Source organism: Myotis lucifugus, unplaced genomic scaffold, assembly GCF_000147115.1.
Source record: "Myotis lucifugus unplaced genomic scaffold, Myoluc2.0 scaffold_38, whole genome shotgun sequence".
Lineage (NCBI taxonomy): Eukaryota > Metazoa > Chordata > Mammalia > Chiroptera > Vespertilionidae > Myotis > Myotis lucifugus.
This window is the reverse complement of record NW_005871086.1, coordinates 515,707-541,275: the sequence shown is the minus strand read 5'-3', so window position 1 is coordinate 541,275 and position 25,569 is coordinate 515,707. Positions and strand designations below refer to the sequence as shown.

The 25,569-nt window shown below is 42.0% G+C and overlaps 1 protein-coding gene and 1 non-coding gene across 2 annotated transcripts in view; both read left to right on the top strand.

Moving 5' to 3' along the window:
• RPGRIP1 (RPGR interacting protein 1) overlaps positions 1 to 25,569 on the top strand; it is a 73,881-nt gene that overhangs the window by 35,625 nt on the left and 12,687 nt on the right. Inside the window, exons 10-21 of the mRNA XM_023752843.1 lie at positions 171 to 244; positions 3,414 to 3,559; positions 6,563 to 6,723; positions 7,088 to 7,231; positions 7,687 to 7,837; positions 10,123 to 10,575; positions 10,734 to 10,870; positions 11,287 to 11,629; positions 13,215 to 13,399; positions 13,670 to 13,897; positions 15,179 to 15,317; positions 16,625 to 16,722. Coding sequence (XP_023608611.1) covers positions 171 to 244; positions 3,414 to 3,559; positions 6,563 to 6,723; positions 7,088 to 7,231; positions 7,687 to 7,837; positions 10,123 to 10,575; positions 10,734 to 10,870; positions 11,287 to 11,629; positions 13,215 to 13,399; positions 13,670 to 13,897; positions 15,179 to 15,317; positions 16,625 to 16,722 — 2,259 coding nt within the window. The remainder of the gene's footprint in view (positions 1 to 170; positions 245 to 3,413; positions 3,560 to 6,562; positions 6,724 to 7,087; positions 7,232 to 7,686; positions 7,838 to 10,122; positions 10,576 to 10,733; positions 10,871 to 11,286; positions 11,630 to 13,214; positions 13,400 to 13,669; positions 13,898 to 15,178; positions 15,318 to 16,624; positions 16,723 to 25,569) is intronic.
• On the top strand, positions 16,407 to 16,553 carry LOC111825746. The gene has a single exon (XR_002828937.1). It is a non-coding gene; the product is annotated as a small nucleolar RNA SNORA4 (small nucleolar RNA).

Sequence of the window (25,569 nt, the reverse complement as noted above, 5' to 3'; positions counted from 1 at the left end):
CCCTATTTTTAATTGGTTCAAGTCTTTCTAGTTGAGTGTCTCCTCATAGACATTGGAGGTGAATGTAGAAAACCTCTCACCCAAACCCCACCCTGCAACAGAAAAGGGAAATCTTGTGCAACGCAATATATTTAAAAATTTTATCTCAGTCACTCTACTGTCATTCTTAGTTTCAGGAAAGAGTTGACGATTTGGAAAAAGAACGAAAATTGCTGAATGACAACTATAACAAACTCTTAGAAAAGTGAGTACCACCTTTGGGTCCCAGTGCATTGTTTGCTATAAAAGATGATTATAGAAAAGTGCCTTCCCAATTGTAAAAATAATACATAGTTGACAAGGATATGGGGAAACTGGTACTCAATACTGTTAGTGAGAATGTAGATCAGCACAGTCTTTTTGGAAGGGAACTTGATACTATCTACCAAAATGTTAAACCTCTGTATATCTTTTGTGCCAGCAATTCCATTTTTTTAATCAAAACAAAACAAATCTTATTATATGTATATGCAAAGATATTGTATAATAAGAATGTTAATTACTGCATTTTTTTTAGTTTTTTTTTAATATATATTTTATTGATTTTTTTTACAGAGAGGAAGGGAGAGGGATAGAGAGCTAGAAACACCAATGAGAGAGAAACATCAATCGGCTGCCTCCTGCACACTCCCTACTGGGTATGTGCCCGCAACCAAGGTACATGCCCTTGACCAGAATCGAACCTGGGACCCTTGAGTCCGCAGGCCGATGCTCTATCCATGGGGCCAAACCGGTCAGGGCTCTTTTTTTAGTTTTATTGATTTCAGAAAGGAAGGGAGAGGGAGAGAATCATTGATAGGCTGCCTCCTGCATAACGCCTACTGGTGATCAAGCTTGCAACCAGGGTATGTGCCCTGACTGGGAATCTAACCTTGACCTCCTAGTTAGATTCTGAGCAACACCAGAATCCAACCACTGAGCAACACCAGCCAGGCTGCATTGTTAATAATAGTAAAAAATCATTGAAACCATCCAAATTTTCTTTGATAGGGATTGACTAAATAAATCATTTTGCATTCCCACAATAAAATATGGTGAAGCTGGGAAGGGGGATGCAGGGGGCGAGCAGAGATTAACCAAAGAACTTATAGGCATATATGCATAACCCATGGACACAGACAATCATGTGGTGAAAGCCTGGGGGTAGGGGAGCAGGAGCAGGGTGGATGGAGTCAATGGTGGGGGGGGGGGGAGACATCAGCAATACTTTCAACAATAAAAATAAATTTTTAAAAATCTGATGAAGCTATTAAAAATGATGTGGCCTTAGCCAGTTTGGCTCAGTGGGTAGAGCGGCAGCCTGCAGACTGAAGGATCCTGGGTTTGATTCCAGTCAAAGGGCACATATCTTGGTTGCAGGCTCGATCCCCGGCCCTGGTCAGGACTCGTGTGGGAGGCAACCAATCAATGTGTCTCTCTCACATCGATGTTTCTCTCTGTCTCTTCCCTCCCTTCCACTCTCTCTAAAAATCAATGCAAAAATATCCTTGGATGAGGATTAACATAACAAACAAACAAAAATGCTGTAGTCATATTTGCCTATTATTAAAAGAAAAATCTAGTTGCAAAAGAATATATTAATTCTGACCCAAAAGGATTGGAGTAGGGCAAAGAGGCACCTTCATTTTTATTCTACACACTTCCACATCATTTTACTTTTTTTTTTTTATATATTTTATTGATTTTTTTACAGAGAGGAAGAGAGAGAGATAGAGAGTTAGAAACATCAATGAGAGAAGAAACATCGATCAGCTGCCTCCTGCACATCTCCTACTGGGAATATGCCTGCAAACCAAGGTACATGCCCTTGACCAGAATCGAACCCGGGACCCTTCAGTCCGCAGGCCGACGCTCTATCCACTGAGCCAAACCGGTTTCGGCTCATTTTATTTTTTCACAGCACACATACATTCATGCATTTCCTTTCTGGAATTAAAAATACCTGGAATTAATAAAAATTAAATGTGCCTTCTGATTCAGTTAAAGGCAGAAGAGGATATATTGGGAAGTTGTATGGGGATATCCTAGGAACAACTGATGCTTTTCACCTCAGTGAAATGAGGTAGTGTGGGGATTACCCACGTTGAAGCCTCCCTGTTACAAACACTACTACTGGCCTCTTCCCCTCATCATTCAGAACATTATCTTCTTGGACCGTCATCGAATGTATGGTCAGGAAGTGCCAAGAACTCTTAATATTAGCCCAAGCCAGTTGTTTTTAGACCACATTTATTGAAGTGATAAATAGGAAAAAAAGACATAAGCAGAAATAACAGTTTGTCAATATCACTCCACTTGTGTAAACAACTAAGGACTGGCCATGTGTGTTTACATTCAAAATGGGTCTGTCCTGCCCTGGCCGGAGTGGCTCAGTGGTAGAGTGTCAGCCCAAGAACCTAAGGGTCTCAGATTCGCTTCCTGGTCAAGGGCACCTACCTGGGTGGCAGGTTTGTTCCCTGGCTCCTGTTGGGGAGCTTGTGTGAGGCAGCCAATCAAGGTGTCTCTTTCACATTGATGTTTCTCTCTCTTACCTCTCTCTCCCCCTCCCCCTTCTCTTCCTCTCTTACTAAAAATCAATGGTAAAAATATCATTGGATGAGGAATAACAAAACAAACAAACAAACCCAAAACTGGTCTGCCCTGACAGCTATATACAATGGTGTTTGTAGGGTACAGTCACTGAAAAGTTGAAACTATTAGTTCCTGCCTTTCACTGTAGTAATTTTTTAAATATTTTGATTTCAGAGAGGAAGGGAGAGGGAAATAGAGATAGAAACATCATGATGAGAGAAAATCATTGATTAGCCAATCCTCCTGCACACCCCCCATGAGGGATGGAGCCCTGACCAGGAATTGAACCGTGACCTCCTGGTTTATAGGTAGATATTCAACCACGGAGCCACGCCGGCTGGGCTCAGTATAGTAATTTATATTCTAGTTCAAAGGCAAGTATTCTCTAAACTAGCCATTGGTGATGGTGGATAGAGGAATAGAGCAAGGAAAAGAGGAATATTTTGTTCCTCATTTTAATCCAGCAGGCCTGAGAATGTCCTGGTACACAGTTTCCCGACTAAAGAAAGCTGTCCTGCTAGAGGAGTTCCTTGGGAAGTAGATGTGACTTGAGTGCTTTGCCCTGTGGGCTATTTGGGGCCTAAACAGAAGTGATGCTTAAGAACTCAATAGGACCCAAAGTTCCAAGGCAGTTGGTAACTGACAGTTACAGATAAAGCAGGGGCAGAAAAAACATGTAGGGCAGTGAATGATGAACTAGGCCCAGGAGATGCTGAAACTGTGTAATAAAGACATTTTGTCAAACACCTTTGAGTATCCATCTGACAAATCCCCCCTCCCTCCTTACTTCTTCTCGGGTCCAGCATGCTGGACAGCAGTAATCCTCCTCACTGGAGCCAGGAGCTTGGAGGAGAACAGCTACAGCAGAAAGTCTCTCAGTTGCAGCATGAGCTGGATGCTGAGCTGGAGGAGAAGAGAGAAGTCTTACTTCAGCTGTCCAGAGTGACAGGTAGGTTGGGTCTTGAAGAGCTGTCTCAAATGAGGCATCCTCTGCATCTGGTTGGGGAGAAAGGAAGCTGGGTCAGCATTTCTCTAATCCCTCAGTTGTTCACAGTTAGCTAGAATAAGGACACTGGCAATGAGGATCAGCTTTACAATCCAGAAAGCACAACACCTACCTCACACTTATACTTTTTTCTACATAATGACTTTCCATTTGAGAGGATGCCAATTCTTAATTTATTATATATATATATATATACTTTTTAATATTTATTTCGGAGAAGAAGGGAGAAGGAGAGAGAGAAACATCAATGATGAAAGCAAATAATCAATCAGCCTGCCTCCTGCACGCCCCCTACTGGGGATCAAGCCCAAAACCCTGGCATGTGTCATGACCAGGAATCAAACCGTGACTTTCTGGTTCATAGGTCGGCGCTCAGCTACTGAGCAACACTGGCCAGGCTATTATGTTTTTAAACATTCACTTTATTCATTTATTAAATATATTTTTATTGATTTCAGAGAGGAAGATAGAAATAGAAACATCAATGGTGAGAGTGCCTCACTGATCGGCTGCCTCTTGCATGCCCCCTACTGGGGATCGAGCCCACAATCTGGGCATGTGCCCTTGACCAGAATTAAACCCAGGACCCTTCAGTCCATAGGTCAACACTCTATCAACGGAGCCAAACTGGCTAGGGCCACTTTATTTATTGAAAGTATTGAAAATGAATTTCTCTGCCTTTTATTCTTATTAATCATTTTAGAAGTGATTGAGGGCCTTATTTATTTATTTATTTTTTAGCATTTGATACCTGAAATTGAGAAGCAAATTATTGCTCTTAGTTACCACTACCATTTTCTCCTATCCTAACTCTTGGATCACAGTAGGTAGTTACTCCAAAAATGTTTAGGGCTCACCACATTGAGAACAACATGTTCTGTGTTTCCTGGATGAGGAGGCAATTGGCAGGCAGAGTAGTAGCCCAGCAGCCTGTCCTTTTGGCTGAGTTGTTAGAGTTGCCTAGTTTTTATAAACTGCATCAGAGGCCACATGTCAAAATATTGGAGCCAAAAAATTAAAGCTGATTAATCCCCAAGACTCACATGAAAAAAAGTCTCTTGATCTATACTGGACTTCTCAAGCCCAGACTTCAACCTTGTTGTGTTAAGCCATGGAGATAAAGCACATATTTGTTACTGCACTATACCGATATTAGTGTATACTGACTAATCACCAGACTATATCCTAAAAGTGAATTAAATATAAAGATTGAAAAAAAGACTCAAAGATTTTAAAATACTATCAAAAAGACCTTTGCCTCACTTTTTTTTGCTAGTCTAGACCTTGATATTTAGTCTTATTAACCTTCGATTTCATCATACTCTAGTATATTCACATAAGAGAGTGAAAGAAAAGAAATATGACACCAAAAAAGATAAAGCTACACACACAAAAAGAAAAATTGAGGCGGTCATGGTTATATAAAGTACAGCATAGATAATCAAATATTGTAATAATATGTATGGTGCCACTTGGGTACTAGAAATATGAGGGGGAGCCTTAGTTGGTTTGGCTCAGTGGATGGAGTGTCAGCCTGCGGACTGAAGGGTCCCAGGTTCGATTCCAGTTAAGGGCACGTACCAGTGCAGCTTGATTCCCAGCTCTGGTCAGGGCGCATGCAGGAGGCAACCAATTAATGTGTCTCTCTCTCATTGATGTTTCTCTGTCTCTCCCCATCCTTTTCACTATCTCTAAAAATCAATGGAGCCCTGACTGGTTTGGCTCAGTGGATAGAGCGTTGGCCTGGAGACTGAAGGGTCCCAGGTTCAATTCCAGTCAAGTGCATGTGCCTTGGTTGCGGGCACATCCCCAGTGCGGGGTGTGTAGGAGGCAGCTGATGGATGTGTCTCTCTCATCGATGTTTCTAACACTCTATCCCTCTCCCTTCCTCTCTGTAAAGAACCAATAAAATATATTTTTTTAAAAAATCAATGGAAAAATATCCTTGGATGAGGATTAAGAAATATCAGGGGGAACGCTTTGTAAAGTATACTAATATCTAACCAGTATGCTAAACACCTGAAATTAATACAAAATTAATACAAATTAATATTGAATATAAACTGTAATTGAAAAAAATAAAAATAATTTTTAAAAAGAAAAATTATTTTTTTCAATTAGAGGCAGGAACCATAAAAGGATAAAGCTAGGAGCACATGTTGACTTTGTAGTAGGTATGATGCAAAGTGAAGTCTTGCAAAGACCTTAGCAATGGTTCTCAACCAGTGGGTCGCGACCCCTTTGGCGGTCAAACAACCCTTTCACAGGGGTCGCCTAAGACCATCCTGCATATCCGATATTTACATTACGATTCATAATAGTAGCAACATTACAGTTATGAAGTAGCAACGAAAATAATTTTATGGTTGGGTCACAACATGAGGAACTGTATTTAAAGGGCCAGAAGGTTGAGAACCACTGCCTTAGGTAATCTAATCTAACCCCCTGTTTAATGCATGATAATAGAATGATCACATTGATCACCTTCCTTCCCTAAACACACATACCCACAAATGCCCAAATGCCCACCCTCCCTGCAGATTAGGGTGAGTGTGGAGTGGGTGCCACAGAGAGTCAACAGATGGAAGTCTAAATGGAGTTGGAGAGGAGTTGTTGGCATACTGGTTTGGATGGTGCTGTCAAAAAAGTTTTGAATTGTGCCAGTCCAGTCACGTGGCTCTGTTTTTGTTTGTTGTTGTTCTACCTTTCACTCTACAGTTCTGCAGGTGGCTCTTTGTTTTGTTTTTGGAGTCCAAAGACCAACTCAGTTGACTGGGTCAATAAGCTGGAACTCCTTTGTAGAAATAAAAGAGAATTGCTTTTCTCAGGGCAAATTTATAAAATGAATTAAACATTAGTGGGAAATTTGATTTATACTTGGTCCAGCTTTAACCATGGCTACTGATAACTACAGAGTTTCAACTTTGCGGATTACTTTTTCCCCAGCTCAAAACGAGGATCTGAAGCTTGAAGTCACCAACCTGCTTGAGAAACATAAGCAGGAAGTAGAGACCCTCCAAAATAAAGACACAATTTCCCAATCTACTGACAGGCAAGCTGAGCCAGCCACTCCCCCGCCTCTATTCCTTGAGGCCAATCAGATAGAGGTATGTGCATCTTTAATCCATCTTTTCTCTATAGAAAAGATGAAAAGATTACAACACTAATCCATACTTTTTTTCTTTCTACCCTTTACCGTTAAAAAAAACTTAACATCTTTTTCAGATGAGGGCTTGAAATGATCTGCTGAAGAGCAAGCAGCCGGTAGAGGCTGCATAACTTCCTCACTGCGACTGCGCATGAGGAGCTAGGAGAGAGAGCACTTGTGAGCTTGCACCAGTCCTCTCTTACATGTTGGAGTAGATTCTGCTGCTGGTATTTTACTGTTACCAACAACTGCTTTATGGAGAATAGTTTCTACCGGACCTGTTATATTTATACTCCCTTCTACCTATGCTTTTCCCTCTACAGCTCTGTGAACCAAAAAAACAAGAAGAAAAGAAACTGTCCCAGTTGTTAAGTGAGTTGCAAATATCATATGCAGAGACCACACTGGAACTAGAAAAGACCAGAGACATGCTTATTCTGCAGCGCAAAATCAACGTGTGTTATCAGGTGCAAGAAAAGAGGGTACAGGAAGGGGAGAGAGAAATAGGCACATGGGAACCACTTACAAGACTGGGAATGAAGCAAGGCCCGAGTTTCCAGGGCTGATGCAAGGTGACATGAGGTCCTGTGCAAACACAGAAAGTGCTGTCCTTTGAAAAACTTGAGAACTCGCGCATGCCCACTGGCGACAGAAGCCAGTGAAGGGGCTGGGAATGGAAATGGCGGGTGTGAACCTGCTGAATTTAAATTTTGCCAGTCCCAGGAAAACATGGCCCCAGGGCACTCATAGCACTACTGGTCCTGGAGGGGTCTGTGAGGAATCCAAATTTTTTCCTAGTGGCTGAATTGGCCCTGCTAAGGAGATAGCGGAGTGTCTTTTACCCAGCAAGTACCAGCTTTTATCTGGGCTCTTTAGTTCTGGGCCACTGAGGTAGAAAATTTCAGACATCATTTTGTTTCAGGAGGAACTGGATGCAATGATGACAAAAGCCGATAATGAGAATCAAGATCACAATGAAAAAATGGAGAGGCTGAATAGACTCCTAGACCTCAAGAACAATCGTATCAAGCAGCTGGAAGGTATTTTAAGAAGCCATGGCCTCCCACTATCCGGCAAGTCTTAGTATTTTGTTCTCCTCTCCTTGGGACCCATCACACAGCTACTGTCTGTGTCCTTGGCGTATGACTTATCCCTCCTGTTCTCTATCCTACCATCTCTGTTGTTTTAATACATGGCCAGCAGCTTCTTTTGCTTCATCACATCAGCATCTTTCTCTGTTTTCTCTGGAGAGTTTCAACAGGGCCCAGCAATTGCTGGATCTATTTTGAGAATGAGAGCAGATCACCGTTGGCCCTCAGGCTGGTGTAAACACTCCCTCTCTTAAGATTGTTGCCTCAAGCCAGGCCTACATAGCAGTTTTTGTGAGATAATAGAATTTCATCACTCATTTCTCATGATCCTTTTATGTGATTTCTCTCTCAACGTCTCTAAATTCTTTGTTGTAGTTTGAGGACCTAGGCATAACAGGACATGTGGCTGGACACTTATGCAAATTTCATGATGTGGTACTTCCTATATTTAGTACAATCACTACTGACCAGGACCTGGTTTCAGCCATGCCTGTCAAGAAAATTGGCTTTGTTATTATACCCAGTGGTGAGAGACCTGACTTACACTAAGCGAAATTCATCAAAGACTGATATTTAAGCCAGCATGTTCATTTGTTATATCTGTGATAGTGGCTGCCACGAGAATATTTGAAACCACTGTTCAGGACAGCCCTCTCTCTGGAAGCAGAATCAGTAAGCAGGTTACTTAGTGTGCATGGAGCTAGTCATTCTGGGGCATGACTTATCCAATGCAGGGGGAGTCTGTTAAAAGGTCACTGCCATATAACAAAGGAAACCCCTCCTTGGACTGAAATTCTCATGTCTTCCAGTTTCACGGTCTTTCTCCGGGAACAGTGCAGGATAAACACCCTTCTCTACTTCTAAGGATTTATTTATTTTTTAACAGATTCATTTATTTTAACTTAATAGGTCTGTCATTACTGGTAAGGCTAACGAGTCTTTCCTATGTTTACCAGTTATATGTATTATTTCTTTTGAGAATTGCCTGTTTCTGTTCTTTATCCATTTGAACTGTGCCAGTCAGTCAAGTGGCTCTGTATTTTATTGATTTGTAGAATTTCTTCATATGCTAAGATTGTTAACTCTGTGTCATGAAATGCAAAATTTTAGATTTATTTTCTTGAATTATATTAATCTTATCAATTAAGAAACCCATGTCAATCTCTGTATTTCATTTATTTGGGGCAGGACAAAATTCTAGTGTGTGCAAAATATTTTTATTCTACTACTTTAACTCTTTAAATAGGACCTTCACCATCAATACATTGAAGACTCAAATACTCCCGATATCAAGTTTCTGGTTGGTTGAACATGGGAGGTAATGCACAGATTTGTTAGACTGTCTTACATATCTTTGCATTCCATTGTCAATATTTTCAACCTCATTCCAATAGGTGTCCTCCTCCATTTTTTACTTCATTACTCTTTAACTTAAAGTGGATTTGCTTTGCCTTCTTATGATGAAATCAAATTCTTAACAGAATGAAGATTCTTGGCACTGATCTGGCTGGAGAAGGGGAATCATTTATTAGAAGGGGCCAAGGTAACATAATAGACTAGAGGCCCGATGCACGAAGATTCGTGCAGTAATGGGCCTTCCTTCCCCTGGCTGCCGGCACCGCCTTCGCTCTGGCCCAGAGCCACCTTTCCACCTTCCCACGCTGTCCAGAGGCCCAGAGTGGCTGGGGCAGTGTGGAATGCCTGCCCCCAGCCACTCAGTGCCTGTGCATGCAAATTAATCTGCCAGGGTTTTTATGGGTTAATTTGCATACTCACTCCTAATTGGCTGGTGGGCATTGTGAAGGTATGGTCAATTTGCATCTTTCTCTTTTATTAGTGTAGATACCATGACTGTAACTTGCTATTTTGTCCATGGGTAATATCCCAACATTTTGGAAATATTCACATTTTCTGTTTCTAGCGCTTCTCTGATGGAATTACCAATTAATTCACAGGCTGTTGCTGTAAGCCAAAATGTCATTTGTAGAATAAATTGTGCCTCCAGTGTTTTCCTGGGCTTAGTGTTTACTTTCCCATTACTCATTTTGAAACCTTACTTCTAAAGGAGATATTGGATTGTTTAGCCACCAGAATTCAAAGCTCCTGGTTGTCATTCTGCTGCTTTTCCTTTTGAATCACATGGTTTCTTGAAATAATCACAACTTGGACTTCCACCATGGTTTCTAGTCTCCTTTTGTCCACCTTCCTTTATTCTAAGAAAGAGCTCCCTACCCTTTCATGGATAGGCAGTTTTCTTTCCCCTCTAGAACAGCTCAAAGATGTGGCTTATGGTACCCGACAGATGTCATTATATCTGGAAACACTGCCAGCCCATAGAGATGAGGATAAAGTGAACATTTCTCTGTTGCATCAAAGTGAGAATCTGTTTGAACTGCACATTCACCAGGCCTTCCTGACATCTGCTGCTCTGGCTCAGGCTGAAGACACTCAACCTACCACTTTCTGCACCTATTCCTTCTATGATTTTGAAACCCACTGTACCCCACTAGCTGTGGGGCCACAGCCGCTTTATGACTTCACCTCCCAGTATGTGGTAGAGACAGACTCCCTTTTCTTGCACTACCTTCAAGGGGCTTCAGCCCAGCTGGAGCTTCACCAGGCTCTCGCCAGTGAGCACCACACCCTTGCAGCCGGATGGATTTGCTTTGACAGGGTGCTGGAGACTGTGGAGAGAGTCCATGGCTCTGCCACACTTACTGGTAAGTGCTGTCAGCTTCCCACAGCTCCTGGGTCCAGTGCAGAATTTCCCAACATCTATAGTTGCTCCTCTGGTGCTCTCCCATTTCCTTTGCCTTTATTCTTGATCCTCGCCACACCATCTGTATCCTCCATGCCTTTCATACTTTCTGCTGCCCAGGAGCTGGTGGAGAAGACTTTGGGGTGCTAGAATACTGGATGAGGCTGCACTTCCCCATAAGATCCAGCCTACAGGCATGCAATAATCGAAAAAAAGCTCAGGCCTACCTGTCAGCCTGGAGGGCCCAGGAGGATGAGGTGAGAAAAAGGATGTGCCCATGCATCTCAAAGGAGCCTCATCCCAGCAGCTCATGATATCAGCTCATCCTCCCATTGAATGTGAATGGAAGAGAAGAACTGTCACAAGTAGTTCAGATTCTTCCCTTGGCCAAGCCTGAGTTTGAAATGAAACCATGCCCTTGGAGCTAGTTACCTCTCCCTGCTGTGAACAAAATAGCTTTTCTGTTCCATTCTCTCAGACAAGGCCTGAGTGCCAGCATCTCCCTCTGATAGCCATCTGCCGGAGTCAGTGTGCAGGCAGGTGAAAGTTATTAGGTTTCTTTGTGACCCAGTTCGCTAGGCCAGAGCCCTTGCTCATTAAGGGTGCTGGGCTTCACCTACAACAACTCTCCTAGGTTGCCCTTTCTCTCCATCCAAGAGCAACATCTCTCCAGGCCAGATCAGAGACTTGGAAGCATCAGAATGAGCTGCAGGTGGAAATCACCAGATGCTGTGGCCTCCAGAGTCGACGGCTGGGAACCCAACCCAGTCCGTATGCCATGTACCGTTTTTTCACCTTTCCTGACCACGACACGGCCATCATTCCAGCCAGTAACAATCCCTACTTTAGGGACCAGGCTCAATTCCCAGTGCTTGTGACTTCTGACCTGGATCAATATCTGAGACGGGAGGCCCTGTCTATATACGTTTTTGACGATGAAGACGCAGAATCTGGCTCCTACCTTGGCAAAGTCCAAGTGCCCTTGCTGCCTCTTGCACAAAACAAATCCATTAAAGGTGGGAGTTCAAGGTTACTGCATTGTTATGGTCTTTGCCCAGTGTTATCTTCCAGTCCTAATTCTACTTTTCTTTGATTACTTGCTTGGAACAGTCTCTCTTAAAAACCTGCTGAAAGGACTTTAGAATATTGTCAAAAGTGACAGTGCAGACTTAGAGTTTCATGAGTCAGTGGAAACATTGGCTTCTTCTGCTTCAACAACTAAAGCAAGATTCCCAAGTGGGTAGACCCACCAACCTGAAGTCATGCCTTTATTTCTGAACAAACATTTTCCAATTCTGTAATGCTTCCCGTATTTGTCTTTACTTAAGAACTATTGTTTCTTAGCACACGACTAGATATCTGATTATAAACTGTCCTTAACAGTCCCTCATAATTCTCTTCCTTTAAATATTAGACACAAGTTAGCAAGGGTTCTATGCTATACCACAACTAAGGGAAATTTCTTAAAAATATCCCTTCCCTCTCCCCCAAATGGAGCTTAACTTCATATTACCTTACTTTACTTTCATACCCAAGGTTGTGGGGTGCACCTAGGAAGGGTCAACTCCCTGGAAGGGTGAGGCAGGGATATCCACACTCTCATTAAGAAGTGTGATGGAGCCCTAACCGGTTTGGTTCAGTGGATAGAGCATTGGCCTGCGGACTCAAGGGTCCCAGGTTCGATTCCGGTCAAGGGCATGTACCTTGGTTGCGGGCACATCCCCAGTAGGGAGTGTGCAGGAGGCAACTGATCGATGTTTCTCTCTCATTGATGTTTCTAACTCTCTGTCCCTCTCCCTTCCTCTCTGTAAAAAACCAATAAAATATATTTTTAAAAAAGAAAATCTTGTGTATTTTAAATGAAAATGTGTAGAAAATGTTATTAATAAGATAGCATTTTTTAAAAAAAATTTTAAAAAAGAAGTGAGATGGATGCAGCCAGTAAACCAACCATGTTTAACAAGCATCTGGATGTGCCAGGAAGCGTGTGAGGACTCTCTCCTCCCAATATCACAAGTGCTTTAAACAAACAAACAAAAAGGCTGACACTTCTGCTCACAAGCCATCCTTTGCCAAAGAGGAGATAAAATGTGAGTCATCTGTTAAATTAATCAGCATTACAGATCAGAAGTCTGGCCTTTGGGAAAAAGCTATTTTGCTTGAGTTTCCTTGGCTTTTGTTATTTTAGAAATAAGGACCACCTGAGTATAGGTAATGGTTTCCTTGGTGTGCTTAAGGCATAGCAAGCATTTGGTAATAGCAATGATAACACGATCCTGTTTATTGACTGAGTGACTGATGACAAGCAAGCTCTACCTATCTGTACATCGTTTGCCTATTCCTTCTTGAAACCTGGAGATACCCACCTTCCCCTCCAAATATTTTAAGGGAGTATTATAAGTAAATATTCTTAATGGGAACATAAATATTCAAGACCATTCTATGTCACTTCTGAGTATATTTGCATCATGATTATTTGATGAATGTTAATTGTAAACAAGATGGTGAAATTTAAAAATGGAGGGAATAGACAAGGTGTTGATTAAGCTCACTTACCTATTTCATTTGATCAGATCTTATTCATGTCTGTGTGTGTCTCAGGTGATTTTAACCTCACTGATCCTTCGAGAAAACCCAATGGATCTGTTCAGGTACAGCTGGATTGGAAGTCTTGCTATCTATCTCCCGAGAGCTTCCTGCAACCAGAAGCTCAGACTGACGAGAACGACGCCAACCACAGTTTAGAGATCTCATCTGATGAGGAAAAGGGTTCCTTTCCTCCCCAGGTAGCAGACCCCCACCAACCCTATGGGGCATATGTGAAGAAAATAGTATTAAAGTTGAAGGGGGAAAAAAGTTCCTTCTGTGAATGTCATGCGTTCTGCAGACTTAGTCAGCACGCTTCATAATGCCGCGAGGCGTTTCATGGAGCCAAACACTGGGTTTTATTGTGGGGAGAAGAAAGATTTGGCATCTCTCAGCTCTGTGACAGGAGAGACATGAAGTCTAATGCTAGCCTTCTAATTCCTTTCTTGAGAATCAAGGCCGTTAACTAGGCTGTTTCTGCTCCTTTTATTCCGGACCAGGTGGTAACTGCTGAGATTCCCATCGCAGCTGACCAGCATGCAACTAAGAGGAAACCTCTTCAGGGGGGAGAAAGAAAGGAAAGGGAACACCAGGTTGCAAGCTACTCACGAAGAAAACATGGCAAAAGAACAGGTGTCCAAGGAAAGAACAGAATGGAGTATCTTAGTCGTAACTTCTTAAGTGGAAATACACTACAGGTAAGGCCTTAGAAACCCGAAGAACTAAAATGTGCGTTGTAGTATCCCCAAATATATTGTTCTCAGAGGAAAAAGCAGAAGCAGACACACAAGATAAGCAATAATCATGGCTTTGTGTGGCTACTATGTGTTTCCGCAAACAAGTAGTTTAATAAACCTCTGGACTGTTCAATTCAATGTAATAGATGATGTAATCTGCAATTTATGCTTAGAACTTTAGTACCACAGTTTTAACCAGTCCACTTCAACTATAATGAAAACAAATTAAAAGATAAGTATTGCCCTGGCTGGTGTGGCTCACATGGCCGGGCGTCATGCTGTACACTGAAAGGTTACCAGTTTCAGTCCCAGTCAGGGCTCAGGCATGGGCTTTGGGCTCGATCCTTGATAGACGGCATGGATCGGTGTCACTCTCTATGTTTCTCTATCTCCCTCCCTCTCCCTCTCTCTCTAAAATTCAATTAAAAAAAAAAAAGAACAAGTATTTATTGAACACCTACTGTGTGCTTGATACTGCCTTTTCTTTATAGGAAAGTGGATTAAAGTTACTATTTAGCACCTAAAAATATGTACATATAAGATTATAAGCCCTGACCGGTTTGGCTCAGTGGATAGAGCGTCAGCCTGTGGAATGAAGGGTCCCAGGTTCAATTCCAGTCAAGGGCAGGTACCTTGGTTGCGGGCACATCCCCAGTAGGGGGTGTGCAGGAGGCAGCTGATTAATGATTCTCTCTCATTGATGTTTCTAACTCTCTATCCCTCTCCCTTCCTCTCTATAAAAAATCAATAAAATATATATTTTTAAAAAGATTATAAATATGTGTGATATGATTATATATTACATTATTATGTTATAACTAGCGGCCCCTCGGCCTGGCCTGCAGGGATCGGGCCGAAACTGGCTCTCTGACATCCTCTGAGGGGTCCCGGATAGCAAGAGGGCACAGGCCAGGCCAAGCCAAGGGACCCCACCAGCGCACAATCAGGGCCGGGGAGGGACCGCAGAAGGGCTCCACGGGGTGTAGCCCATTTCTCCCAGTCCCAATTGGCTGGACCCCAGCAGCAAGTTAACCTACCGGTCAGAGCATCTGCCCCCTGGTGGTCAGTGTATGTCATAGTGACTGGTCAAACAGTCAAATGGTTGGACACTTAGCATATTAGGCTTTTATTTTATAGGATAATTTGTATTGCATTAATTATATATTAATGTGATTATTACTTTTATTAAATAATTATACAATATCATTACATGTAATTTTATTTATTGCGTTTATTCTGTAGCAGGTGAACTACACTGAATGGAAATTCTCAGGGTTTAACATCTCCATAGATGATTATTTAAAGAATCAGGAAAAGGAAGAGGAAATTACATCATTCCCTTCAGCACTGATACAAAATGAAGCTCTCCATCCTGTAATTGGTATTGTCTTTTTAAAATCTGATTTTCCTACTTAATCATTGAATTCTTTGATCAAGACAGTTACTTCTTCATCTTCATTGCTAAAGTTTTTATGGGAATGTAGTACTGAAGACCCTAGGCTCAGTTTTATGTTACAGAGGGCTGGTTAGGCCAATTAAGGTTAGAATTCTCAAAGAAAGTAGCTTTCTATGTATTTAAAGCTAGCTATAGCCAGTTTAGTTACCTAGCAATTATAAGATGTTAATTACTCCAGGGTCTTATGAATTATGGTTACAAAGAAATAGAAGAAGGAGCATAATTGGTTCATTTGTGATGTTAATCCAAATTTTTTATTGTTGTTAATCCTCACCCAAGAATATTTTTCCCATTGCTTTTTTAGAGAGAGTGAGAGGAATGGAGGGATGGAGGGATGGTGGGAGGGAGGGAAAGAGAAACATCAATGTGAGAGAGACACATCTATTGGTTGCTGCCTTCTGCACACGTCCTGACCACAGACTGACAATCTAGCCCCTGAGCCAAACCAACTAATGCTCCAAATTTATTTTCTTTTCTATTTTATTCACCAGTTTATTTTGTTTTTAGATTTCTTGTTTGTTTATTTTGATTTTTAGATTCAATTGTTGATAGATATGTATTTGTTGCCATTTTGTTGTTCATATTTTTTATTTCTTCTTTTTCTTCTTCTTCTCCTTCTTCTTTGTTTTCTTCTTCTTCTTAAAGAATACCTTCAACATTTCATATAATACTGGTTTGGTGGTGATGAACTCCTTTAGCTTTTTCTTGTCTGGGAAGCTCTTTATCGGACCTTCAATTCTAAATGATAGCTTTGCTAGGTAGAGTAATCTTGATTGTAGGTCCTTGTTTTTCATCACTTTAAATATTTCTTGCCACTCCCTTCTGGCCTGCAAAGTTTCTGTTGAGAAATCAGCTGACAGTCATATGGGTACTCCTTTGTAGGTAACTAACTGCTTTTCTCTTGCTGCCTTTAAGATTCTCTCTATGTTTTTAACCTTTGACATTTTAATTATAATGTGTCTTGATGTGGGCCTCTGGGTTCATCTTGCTTTGGACTCTCTATGCTTCCTGGACATGTCAGTGATTGAGTATTGACACAGGAAGGTTTTATTTTTTAATAACCTTTACCAACTTGGGCTATTTGGGAGAATAAAAAAGACCACACTCTACAGAAGGCTGTATCACTAAGCAAATAGCTCACTACTATTTGTGGCCTACATTACATAGAAAAGAAAAAAAGAAAAAAAAGTTAAGTATATAGTTCACAACCTGGCAATTCTCTTCCTTAGCAGATAAAGAATCCTGTGAACCAGCTTCTGAGGTCAGTGAAGCACAAACTACAGACAGTGACGACATAGTGACAGCCATATCTCAGAAATGTCCGAAGGCAGTAAGTATGCTGGGTGATCATTGAGTGGGTGGCAAGACGGTAAATTAGGACAGCTAGTATGCTTAATGACCAGGCATGTGAAGTTCAAGTCTAGTTGTTTTTTTAAAAATATATTTTATTGATTTTTTACAGAGAGGAAGGGAAAGGAATAGAGAGTCAGAAACTTCAATGAGAGAGAAGCATTGATCAGCTGCCTCCTGCACATCTCCCGCCGGGGATGTGCCTGCAACTAAGGTACATGCCCTTGACAGGAATCGAACCTGGGACCCTTCAGTCCCCAGGCCGACACTCTATCCAGTGAGCGAAACCGGTCAGGGCTCAAGTCTAGTTTTAATGATCCTGGTGGGGAATTTAAGTTATTCAGTTAAGTATACATTGAGAGTAAATAGAACTCTGTTGATGCAGTCAGATGAAAGGATCGTTTTTCTTGATGTGATGTGAATGAGGAGTTGCTTCCACACTTCTCTCTCCTGTTTGAATCCCTTGCCTGCCTTCTTCATTGTGTGGGCCGAGCCAACTCAGCCAAAGGTTCGAAAGCCTGAGTGCAGGCGGCAAAATGATGAAGAAATGACAAAGAGAATAAGCTGGGTCTAGGTGGATTTTCCTGTGCCTGGCTGAGGCCACAGAGAGATCCAGAGGCAAGCTGAGCCTTTATTTTATAGCCAGAGGTAAACAAGTTAGTGGTCACCATAATTACAATGTTCTTGTGAGTTTCACTTGTTTTGGCAGCACTTGCACTTCCCACAGCCCATTAGCTACCTAGAAAGGCTCTAGGGAGCGTCATAAGGTCAAGCCTAATTATGCTAAGAGGACTGTGCCCTCTAAGCTGGGATTTGTTTGTGGCTTTGCCAACAGGTCAGTCCCAGGCTTAACCCTATAGCCGCGCCCTACAATTGTGTAGTTGTGATTCACCCCCAGCCTGCGTGAGGCCCCTTCCTTTAACTCCACCGGAGGAGAGCCGGTTTACTTGGGGAGGTGGAGGCTGAGAGAGAGGAAGAGGTTCTTCCTGGGAGGGCTCAGAGGGCTCATCCCGTTTCTGAAGTTTCCGACCCAACCTTTAAAACCTGTCATTACAATTAGTTATTCAACACTTCAGTCTCAAGTCTCTTCGGGAACTCAGTGAGGATACACATGCGCAACAATCATTGTGTTAGAATCTTGTGGTTTATCCATGAGGTAGAAAACACTCACTCTCTTGAGCCGCTAGAATGCTCCCTGGCAGGTTTGTAGGTGCTCAGTGAACAGTTGTTGAATGAGTGACTGAATGAGAGATGAAAATCTCATTGAGGATTAGGAACTTCATTAGAAACAGTCAAGTATAGGCGACTTAGAATCAAGGGAGTAGATTATGTGATATAAACTCTAAGGCTTTCAAGAATCCAGAAAAAGGAAATTTTGTAGAGGTCAGAAAACTTACTTGAAAGTCAGACCTGTACTGAGGATTTGCAGGAAAATGAAGGATACTGGAGTGGGGAGAAACAACTCAAAGTCTGTAGACTTAAACAGTGAATATGGCAAGTAGTTAAGTTTATCTGTTTATTGAACTTTTATCTGTCATATCTTGTTTAGACATTGTGTAATTAATGTCTTGAGAAATGTTTATAAGACAGATCAGAGCCATTGAATGTTAGAGCTAGACAACAACATCTTAGAGAGAATAAAGGTGAACACGATTAAATGATGTGTCTGGGATTACAGAGCTCGTTAGTGAAGGAGCCAGAACTCCAGTCCAGGTTTCTAAACCATGCCACCTCAGATCAACACAAAAAGCAGCCAGCTGGTCAGCACATTTTTGAACTACAAGGTAGACAGAGTACATTGAAATATTACTCTAAATTAAACGCTGCTAAATTAATCTCCTTTTAGAAAATCTTTGTGTACCCAAAAATGTTACTTGAGAAACTAAATATAAAAACAGCCTACTTGGCAAGAAAAAAATTAGTGTTATTATTATCAAATTAAATTTACAACATAGATATATATGATTGTATATATGTCTGCTCAATCATGATTATATTTCAAAATAGCTAGACATAAAAGATTGAAAGAGTGGAAGGCCCAGATTTAATACTTGAACTCTGCCACTCTTCTGCCTGGAGTCAGCCCAGGTAGCAGACGAGGAAAAGAGTGTAGTTTAAGGGCATGGAGATTTGGTTCATGCAGAAGTGGTTTAGAGCCTGCTCTGCTGCTGAAATCTATGCAATGTTGGGGGAGTTATTTAACCTGGATTAGGCTTTGTTTCCTCATCTGTAAAGCATTAATATTAAATATGCCTCCTTTATAGTGATGAGGCAAGATTTAAAGAAGGTGATGTGTAGTAAGAGTTCAGTACAATGCCTGAGACAAATTAAGCACTGAATGATAGGGATGATGATGTTGATGATGTCAGTAGTCTATTCTCTCTGAAATATCCTAGTTCTCAAGGGTAAGCTTTTATAATCTGAGGAGGTCCCTACAAAGAAGGACTAGGCCCTGAGGGGAGGGGATTAAAACAGGAGTGTCATTTCTCTTCTGCCTGACAGGTCAATTGAGGAGTAGGTTGAACAATACTACCTAAATAAGACCCTTTCAAAATTCCCCCCAATATATTTTTATTGATTTTAAAGAGGAAAGGAGAGAGAGGGAGACAGAGAGATAGAAACATCAATGGTGAGAGAGAATCACTGATCCGCTGCCTCCTGCACGTCCCACACTGGGAATGAAGCTCACAACTAGGGCTTGTGCCCTGACCAGGAATTGAATCATGACTCCTGGTTCATAGGTCAATGCTGAACCACTGAGCCATGTTGGCTGGGCCCCTTACACTTCTAAAGAAGTGAAACAAGGACAATACATATGGATCTTTGAGAGCCTTTCTTAGAGTCCAGAATTAGGACAGTTCCTGTGTTCACCGGATTGGTGTGGTACCAGTATAACTGGACAATCAATGAGTCCATGCTGCCTGTCACTACTTGAGCCAATTAAGCAGAGACAGGGTTGAATCATATAGGAGCATTTATTCCAATACTGCTGGCAATCCCCCAATAAGTCAGCTGCTTATATAGAGTAGGACAAAGATTACATGGGGAAGTAGGGATTATGGGCATGGGGAAGTAGGCTATGCAGGCTGGGGTGGACTCCATTGTTTGGGCAAGCAGGTTGTTAATCTTTCCATGAGAATGGACCACATTTAAAGGTTGACTCCCATTTAAAGGTTGACTCCCAGGTCCCAGGGGCACACAACTCCCAGCCAGGTCAGAATGTCCTTTCTTTAACCAACACAAGGCAATCCTGGTTAACAGAGCATGATTGATATTTCCCATAACCACAGCTAGTCCCCAATATTCTATCTTTGTCCCTAACACCAGCACAATCTTCCTAAAGGCCCCCTGTACTTATCTTCTCCCTAAGACTCCCCAAGAAATGATCTCAATGCCCTAACCGGTTTGGCTCAGTGGATAGAGCGCCGGCCTGCGGACTGAAAGGTCCCAGGTTCGATTCCGGTCAAGGGCATGTACCTTGGTTGCGGGTACATCCCCAGTAGGAGGTGTGCAGGAGGCAGCTGATCGATGTTTCTCTCTCATCAATGTTTCTAACTCTCTATCCCTCTCCATTCCTCTCTGTAAAAAATCAATAAAAATAAAAAAAAGGAAATGATCTCAATCCAAACGTGGTTTCCTCCAGATGAAGTCCCATTCCTGGTCCCAGGAAGCAGTCTCCCACGCTGGGTGCATAGAAAACGTTTCCCTCCCCGTCCTGACAGCTGCTAATGAGAAGGGAACAATCATTTACATTTGCTCCATGGCCTCGGGTTACTGTCTTTTAGCTGTAGTGTGTATCAAAAACCTCCAAGTTTATTCTCTTTCCTTATACTCTTAATTTCAGGTGTGGAGGATGTCCTGACCCCTTATATATGTTAGCTAATTAATTTTAGTAATCTGCCCCCCCCGCCCCATTCCCAGCAATATTAGCTATCACACCTGAACTAATAAACTGAGGGGAACTCCTATCTGACACTAATGCTGGCTGCATAACTAACTGCTCTTAGGTTTCTGCCAGCAAATTCAAATGAGTTAGTATATACAGTGGTTAGTGTGATTTAATATTACTAATTGCATATATTTTTCTTCTGTTCAGTCCCAATAAAATTATATAATGGAACTAGCTCATGTAAAGGATTCTGGGTCAAATTAAAATATGGAACCATATCTTAGTCAATTTGGGCTGCTATAATGAAATAGCAGAGACTGGGTGGCTTATAAACAACAGCAGTTTATTTCACGGAGTTCTCAAGGCTCCAAGTCCAAGATCAGGATGCCAGCCTGGTCAGATTTTGGTGAGGATCCTCTTCCATGTTGCAGACTGTCAACTTCTTATTGTATCTTCACAAGGCAGAAGGAGAATGAGCTAGCTCTGACCTCTTCCTATAAGGGCACTAATCCCATTCATGAGGGCTCCACCCTTGTGACCTAATTATCTCCCAAAGGCTCTATCTCCAAATACCATCATCACATTGGGATTAGGGTTTTGTATGTTTTTTGTTAATCCTTACCCAAGGGTATTTTTTTCCATTGATTTTTTTTAGAGAGAGTGTAAGGGAGGGGAGGGAAGGGAAGGGAGAGAGAAAGAGAGAGAAGGAAAGGAGAGAGGGAAAAACACCAGTATGAGAGAGACACAATGACTGGTTGCCTCCTGCATGCACTCTGACCCAGGCCAGGGACTAGAACTTGAAACTCAGGATGTGCCCTTGATCAGAAATTGAACCCGAGACCCTTCCATGCATGGGCCAACACTCTAACCACTGAACTATGCCAGCCAGGGCAGGATTAGGGTTTTTATATATGACTTTATAATATATAAATATTTATATATTATATATATTTCAGAGAGGAAGGGAGAGGGAGAGAGAGACGGGAGCATCAATGATGAGAGAGAACCATTGATTGGCTGCCTCCTGCAGGCCCCACACTGGGGATTGTGCCCACAACCAGGCATGTGCCCTGACCAGGAATCAAACTATGACCTTCTGGTTCATAGGTTGATGCTCAATCACTGAACCACACAGGCTGGGCTTAATATATGACTTTTGAGGTGGTACATCCATAACAAACCATATAAAATTATCATTTTTATAGATTAAAATGTTGTGTTTCATATGGTTCTATCTAATAGAAATGAATAAAGCCTTCATATGTAACTGGCTCAAATGTTAATCTTATTCATCCTCCTAATTCACCTTTGTTATCAGAATAAATTTGATGTAGTGTGCATAAATATGGGTTTCTGATCATCTGCTATAGGTTTATTTGCAAGTTAAAAATTTATTAAATTACACACGTAAGGTAAGAATACATTTTTCCTTTAAAACTAGAATATTATAGCCGAAACCGGTTTGGCTCAGTGGATAGAGCGTAGGCCTGCGGACTCAAGGGTCCCGGGTTCGATTCCGGTAGAGGGCATGTACCTGGGTTGTGGGCATATCCCCAGTGGGAGATGTGCGGGAGGCGGCTGGTCGATGTTTCTCTCTCATCGATGTTTCTGGCTCTCTATCTCTCTCCCTTCCTCTCTGTAAGAAATCAATGAAATATATTAAAAAAAAAAAAACTAGAATATTATAGATAAAGCTAAATCTCTTTTGACCACTACTTATAATCCCTGCTGCTTCTTCTGCCCCCCCACCCCTGCAAAGAAAATTATTGTTTTGAACTTGGGGTGTATCTTTTCAGATCTTAAAGGGCTTTAGCATTCATATTGCTTTGTGTTTGTCTTTATGCTTTCAAATAAATGACATTAAACTGTACATATTATTTTTTTAAAACTATTTATTTGAAATAATTATAGATTTACAAACAGTTGCAAAAATATGTACAGGGAGGTGCCATATACTTTTCACTCAGTTTCCCCCATTTTTTTAATGCATATTATTCTGAAATGTGCATTTTCCAATCAGTAGTGTTTGGTAGTCTGTCCATACTTAGTTTTTCTATTTAATTTCTCTTAAATACTGATCAGTATGCCATTAAATTAATATGTGACCTTTTACTTAGACCTCCATGTGTAATGCTGCTTGAGCTTTTATGCTATGAGCTTGATATTCATTAACTCACCAAATCCTCACAGTAGCTGTCAGTTGTTCACTCCTTCAACAAGTAACATGGTGTGCCTGTCTAAGTATTTGCTAGGCTCTGTTTTTTCCCTAGAAAATGTTTAGCAGCTTTAGTCATATAGCCCCCAAGTGGAAGCATCAATGTATTGATCAGTAAGAGTATGAATAAACAAACTGTGGTAGATTCCCACAATGTGGCCAGGCTCTCTTCACACAAAATGATGAATAAGACAGAACTGGTCCCTTCCCTCTTTTTTTTTTTTTTTTAATCTACATTTTTTTATTGATTTCAGAGAGGAAGGGAGAGGGAGAGACAGATAGAAATGTCAATGATGAGAGAGAATCATTGATTGGCTGCCTCTAGCACGCCCCACACTGGGGATCAAGCCTGCAACTTGAGCATGTGCCTTGACCAGGAATCGGACCATGACCTCCTGGTTCCTAGGTCAATGCTCAACCACCGAGCCACACCGGCTGGAACCCCATGTTGTTCCTTATGGCTAGTTGAATAATTAAAATGACAGGAGAAAATCATGTTTTAATATATACGCTCAGGAAAAAAATATATATATATGCACAGGAAATTCACATAAGCATGAAAATTCTAAAGCAGTAAAGCAAAATAAGGTGTGTATGTCCTTCTGGATTAAGGAGGAGGTAACAGTCTGGGAGTTGAAAGGGAAATGGGGCAATTCACAGTGAGTTGAAAAGAGTTACTGTTTGGTAAACAAATGTTTGCTGGGCCATCTAGAGACAACGGGTCAGAGAGAGAACTTTGATCCAAAGGGGCCTGCTAGGTCCCTCCCTGTCTGCCATGCTAGTTCATGTTGTACTGTGGTCATCTACGGCGGTAGTTCTTCTTGGGACAGGCCTTCTGCAGGTGGTCTGCAGGTGAACGGTGACGCTGAGATGAGTTCGGCAAGCAGGATTGAGCCAAGAGAAGCAGAGGGCTACCGCTCGCTCAGGCGTGTAGCAAAACCTCCAAGGCTCTCATGGCTTTTATTTGGGGAGTACAGCAAGTAACAATGGAGTACAGCAAGTGACAGTGGTAAACAGGCATGCCTATGAGATCATCTGAGCTAAGTTATACATTAAACTATTAATTTCCTATATTATACAAAGACCCTTTCAACCTGCAGCAGTGCACCCTCCCTTGAACTTTCCATGCCCTCATGGACCCAAGGAAACTCTGCCTCGAAACAATAAATCCTGCGTGCCAGACCTTGTTCTGACGTGGCCTGCTTGCAGGCCCCCGCCTTTTCTTGGCAGAACGTCCTCTTCTAGTTAACTTCATTCCACTTGACCGGCTACACCTTCTATCTCAAATGCTTTTAGATATTTTTTGGGGGAAGGTCAATAATTCTTCCTGAGTCTTTTTTTTTTTTTTAATTAAATGTATGGGGTGACATTGGTTAATAGGAGCATATAGGTTTCAGGTGTAGATTTCTATGATACAAGATCTGTATATTGCACTGCCCGTCCACCACCCAAAGTAAATCTTCCATCACCATATATTAGGCTCCCTTCACTCCCCACCCACCAACTTCCCTCTGCAACCACCACACTGTTGTTTGTGTGCACAAGTTTCAGTTATATTTCCCACATGTTGTTACCGAAAGAGGGGCCTGGCCCTTAGGGGGTCGGCTTAGGACCAGTTGGTAGTGTGTGGGTTCTTGACTTCATGCAGAAAAATAGTTCAGGTGAATTTTAGAGCATGTTTATTAAAGCTGGGGACAGGAAGGGAAAGAGAGAGAGAGAGAAGAGGGAGATGAGAGAGAAAAGCATTGATAGGCTGCCTCCTGCACGAACCCAAACAAGGGATCAAACACGCAACCTGGCTATGTGCCCTGACGGGGAATCTAGCCTGCCACCTTCTGGTGTACTGGACAACACTTCAACCAGCTGAGCCACACTGGCCAAGGCTGGTCCCTTCCCTCTTGAATCTTACCTTCTACTGAGGGAAAACAAATATCAATCAGCGAAGAAATAAGCCAGATATTTGCTGATTCTAAATACTATGAAGAAAATAAATAGGCCCAGCTGGCATGGCTCAGTGGTTGAGTGTTGACCTATGAACCCAGAGATCAAGGTTCAATTCCCGATCAGGGTACATGCCTGGGTTGCGGGCTCAACCCCACTGTGGGGCATGCAGGAGGCAGCTGATCGGTGATTCTTTCCCATCATTGACGTTTCTATCTCTCCCCCTCCCTTCATCTCTAAAATTACGAAAAATGTATTTTCAAATATGTATATTTTTTAAAAAAGAAAACAAATAAGGTGACAATAATAGATTGCAATGAGTGGGGTTGAGTTAGGTAAGGCCACAGTGAGGAAAGACTGCTCTGAGGAGGAGACATTTGAACTGAAGCCAGGCTTTGTAAATGAGCCTTGAGAGGAACAAATGACCATAACTGTCTTTTAAAGAATTTGCCTTCTGATCTGTAACTGTACCGAGCAACTGTACCGGGACCTTGTCACTTTCATTTCTGTGCCACCAGTTACCTACAGTAAAAGGGGGCGGGGGTGCCATAGTAACAGCCTTATTCACATGCATCTCTGTGCACTTGCCAAATGCTTTAGTGAGACAGATTCCTGTGAGTGGAACTGTTGGTTTTAAAAGGAATTGTGCAGCCCTGACCAGTTTAGCTCAGTGGCTAGAGCGTCGGCCTGTGGACTGAAGAGTCCCAGGTTCGATTCCAGTCAAGGGCATGTACCTTGGTTGCGGGCACATCCCCAGTAGGGGGTGTGCAGGAGGCAGCTGA